The 2,999-nt window shown below is 60.6% G+C and overlaps 1 protein-coding gene across 1 annotated transcript; it reads left to right on the top strand.

The window, feature by feature from the left end:
* Positions 1-138: 138 nt before the first annotated feature.
* On the top strand, positions 139-2,964 carry LOC121332636 (trans-1,2-dihydrobenzene-1,2-diol dehydrogenase-like; the record flags this gene model as incomplete). Its single annotated transcript, XM_041398299.1, has 7 exons — positions 139-588; positions 1,657-1,768; positions 2,110-2,273; positions 2,339-2,423; positions 2,563-2,619; positions 2,759-2,794; positions 2,933-2,964. Coding segments are annotated over exons 1-7 (936 nt in total), but the record flags the coding sequence as incomplete, so codon positions are not given.
* Between the last annotated feature and the right edge of the window lie 35 nt (positions 2,965-2,999).

Genomic DNA, 2,999 nt, shown 5'->3' with positions numbered 1-2,999 from the left:
GTCGGGACTGGAGTGGGACAGAACCGGGACCGGGATCGGGGTCGGGACTGGAACCGGGACAGGAACCGGGACAGGAACCGGGACTGGGGTTGGGACCAGGACCGCGATCAGGACACAGATCTGGACCAGGATCGAGAGATGGAGCGGGACCGGGACACAGATCTGGGTCAGGACCGGGACCGGGACCAGAACCGGGACCAGGATCGGAACCGGGACCGGGACCAGGACCGGGACCAGGACCAGGAGCAGGACCGGGACCGGAACACAGATCTGGATCAGGACCAGGAGCGGGACCGGGAGTGGAACCGGGACCAGGACCAGGAGCAGGACCAGGACCGGGGCCAGGATCGGGACCGGGAGCGGAACCGGGACCAGGACCGGGACCAGGACCGGAACCGGGACCAGGACCAGGAGCAGGACCAGGAGCGGGGCCAGGATCGGGACCGGGAGCGGAACCGGGAGCTGTGCCCGAGCCCGGAGCGGCCCCGGTTCCGGCCCGGCCCCACCCGCTGGGGGATCTGCTCGGCCGGGGCCATCTGCCACGACTTCGCGCTGGCCCTGCAGACCCTGCCCCGCTCCGAGCACACGGTGACCCCAAAACCCCCCGGGACCCCTCCCCAAAACCCACGGGGGACCCCCAAAATCCACCCGAGACCCCCCCCAAAGCCCCCCGGGACCCCCCAAATAAGAGCAACCCCAAAATCCCCCGGGACCCCAAAAAATCCCCCCCAAAATCCCACCGGGAGCCTCAAAACCCACCCAGGAACCCCAAAATCTCCCCGGGACCTCCCAAAATACTCACGGAATCCCACAAATCCCTGGGACCCCCCAAAATCCCCCTGGGGAGCCCCCAGAAACCTGAGCGCACCCCCAAAATCCGTGGGATCCCCCAAAACCCGGGCGTGTCCCCAAAATCCCTGGGTGTGTCCCCCAAACCTGGGCGTGTCCCCCAGACCTGGGCGTGTCCCCGAAACCCCCGCGATTTCGGGGTGTTCCCTGGGATTTTGGGGTGCCCCGGGTGGGATTTTGGGGTTTCCCCGGGAATTTTGGGGGTCCCCTGGGTGGGATTTTGGGTTTTTTTGGGGGGATTTTGGGGGTTTCACAGGGGATTTCGGGGTCCCCCGGAATTTCGGGGGTTCCCGGCTGGGATTTTGGGTTTTTTTGGGGGGATTTTTGGGTTTCCCCGGGGATTTCAGGGTCCCCCGGGGTTTTGGGGTTTCCCTGGGATTTTGGGTTCCCCCGGGAATTTTGGGGGTCCCCTGGGTGGGATTTTGGGTTTTTTGGGGGGGATTGCGGGGTGCCCCGGTTCGGGGGTTCCCGGCTGGGATTTTGGGTTTTTTGGGGGGGATTTCGGGGTGCCCCGGGGATTTCAGGGTCCCCCGGGGTTTTGGGGTTCCCCCGGGAATTTTGGGGGTCCCCTGGGTGGGATTTTGGGTTTTTTTGGGGGATTTCGGGGTGCCCGGGTTCGGGGGTTCCCGGCTGGGATTTTGGGTTTTTTGGGAGGATTTCGGGGTCCCCCGGGATTTCGGGGGTTCCCGGCTGGGATTTTGGGGTTTTGGGGGGGATTTCGGGGTGCCCGGGTTCGGGGGTTCCCGGCTGGGATTTTGGGGATTTTTTGGGGGATTTCGGGGTGCCCCTGACCCCGGTGACCCCCAGGTGGCCGCGGTGGCCGCGCGGGATTTGGGGCGCGCCGAGGCCTTCGCGCGGCGTTTCGGGGTGCCCCGGGCGTACGGGTCCTACGAGGAGCTGGCCCGGGACCCCGACATTGGTCAGTCGGGATTTTGGGGGGATTTTGGGGGATTTTGGGGTTTTTGGGGGGGATTCCGAGTTTTTGTGGGGGAGATTTTGGGGTTTTTTGGGAGGATTTGGGGTTTTTGGGGGGAATATTGCGATTTTTTTGGGTTTTTTTTGTGGATGTTCGGTGCTCCCCCATGGGTTTTTTTTTTTTTTTTCAGAGGATTTGAGGTTTTTATGGGGAATTCTGGTGGTTTTTTGGGGATTTTTGGGTTTTTTTCGGGATTTTTGTGGTTTTTTTGGGGATTTTTGGGTTTTTTGGGATCGGGTTTTTTTTGGGGGGTCCCGGTGTCAGTTTTTGGGGTGCCCCCGCAGACGTGGTGTACGTGGGCACGGTGAACCCCGCTCACCTGCCCCTGGGGCTGCTCTTCCTGCGCCGCGGCCGCCCGGTGCTGATGGAGAAGCCGATGGCGCTCGGCGCCCGCGAGGTCGCGCGGCTCGTGGGGACGGCGAGGGACAAGGGGGTCTTCCTCATGGAGGTGGGACCCCCAGAGACCCCCCAGTGACCCCCAGAGACCCCCAGAGACCCCCCAGTGACCCCCAGAGACCCCCAGAGACCGGTGCCCCCGCAGACGTGGTGTACGTGGGCACGGTGAACCCCGCTCACCTGCCCCGGGGGCTGCTCTTCTGTGGGGTTTTATTGGTTTTTTATTGGGTTTTTATTGGTTTTTTTTGTGTTTTTATTGGTTTTTTTGGGGATTTTTGGGTTTTTTGGGATCGGGTTTTTTTTGGGGTGTCCCTGTGTCAGTTCTTGGGGTGCCCCCGCAGACGTGGTGTACGTGGGCACGGTGAACCCCGCTCACCTGCCCCGGGGGCTGCTCTTCTGTGGGGTTTTATTGGTTTTTTATTGGGTTTTTATTGGTTTTTTTTGTGTTTTTATGGGGTTTTTTTTGGATTTTTGGGTTTTTTTGGATCGGGGTTTTCTTGGGGGGTCCCGGTGTCAGTTTTTGGGGGGCCCCCGCAGACGTGGTGTACGTGGGCACGGTGAACCGCTGTGTTTGTGGGGTTTTTATGGGGTTTTTTTTGGATTTTTGGGTTTTTTTTGTGTTTTTATGGGGTTTTTTTTGGATTTTTGGGTTTTTTTGGATCGGGGTTTTCTTGGGGGGTCCCGGTGTCAGTTTTTGGGGGGCCCCCGCAGACGTGGTGTACGTGGGCACGGTGAACCGCTGTGTTTGTGGGGTTTTTATGGGGTTTTTTTGGGTTTT

The sequence above is a fragment of the Onychostruthus taczanowskii genome, unplaced genomic scaffold (assembly GCF_017590055.1).
Source record: "Onychostruthus taczanowskii isolate IOZ18803 unplaced genomic scaffold, ASM1759005v1 scaffold1434, whole genome shotgun sequence".
NCBI classification, from domain to species: Eukaryota; Metazoa; Chordata; class Aves; order Passeriformes; family Passeridae; genus Onychostruthus; species Onychostruthus taczanowskii.
The sequence above is the reverse complement of the archived record's forward strand: the minus strand, read 5'-3'. Positions and strand labels throughout refer to the sequence as shown.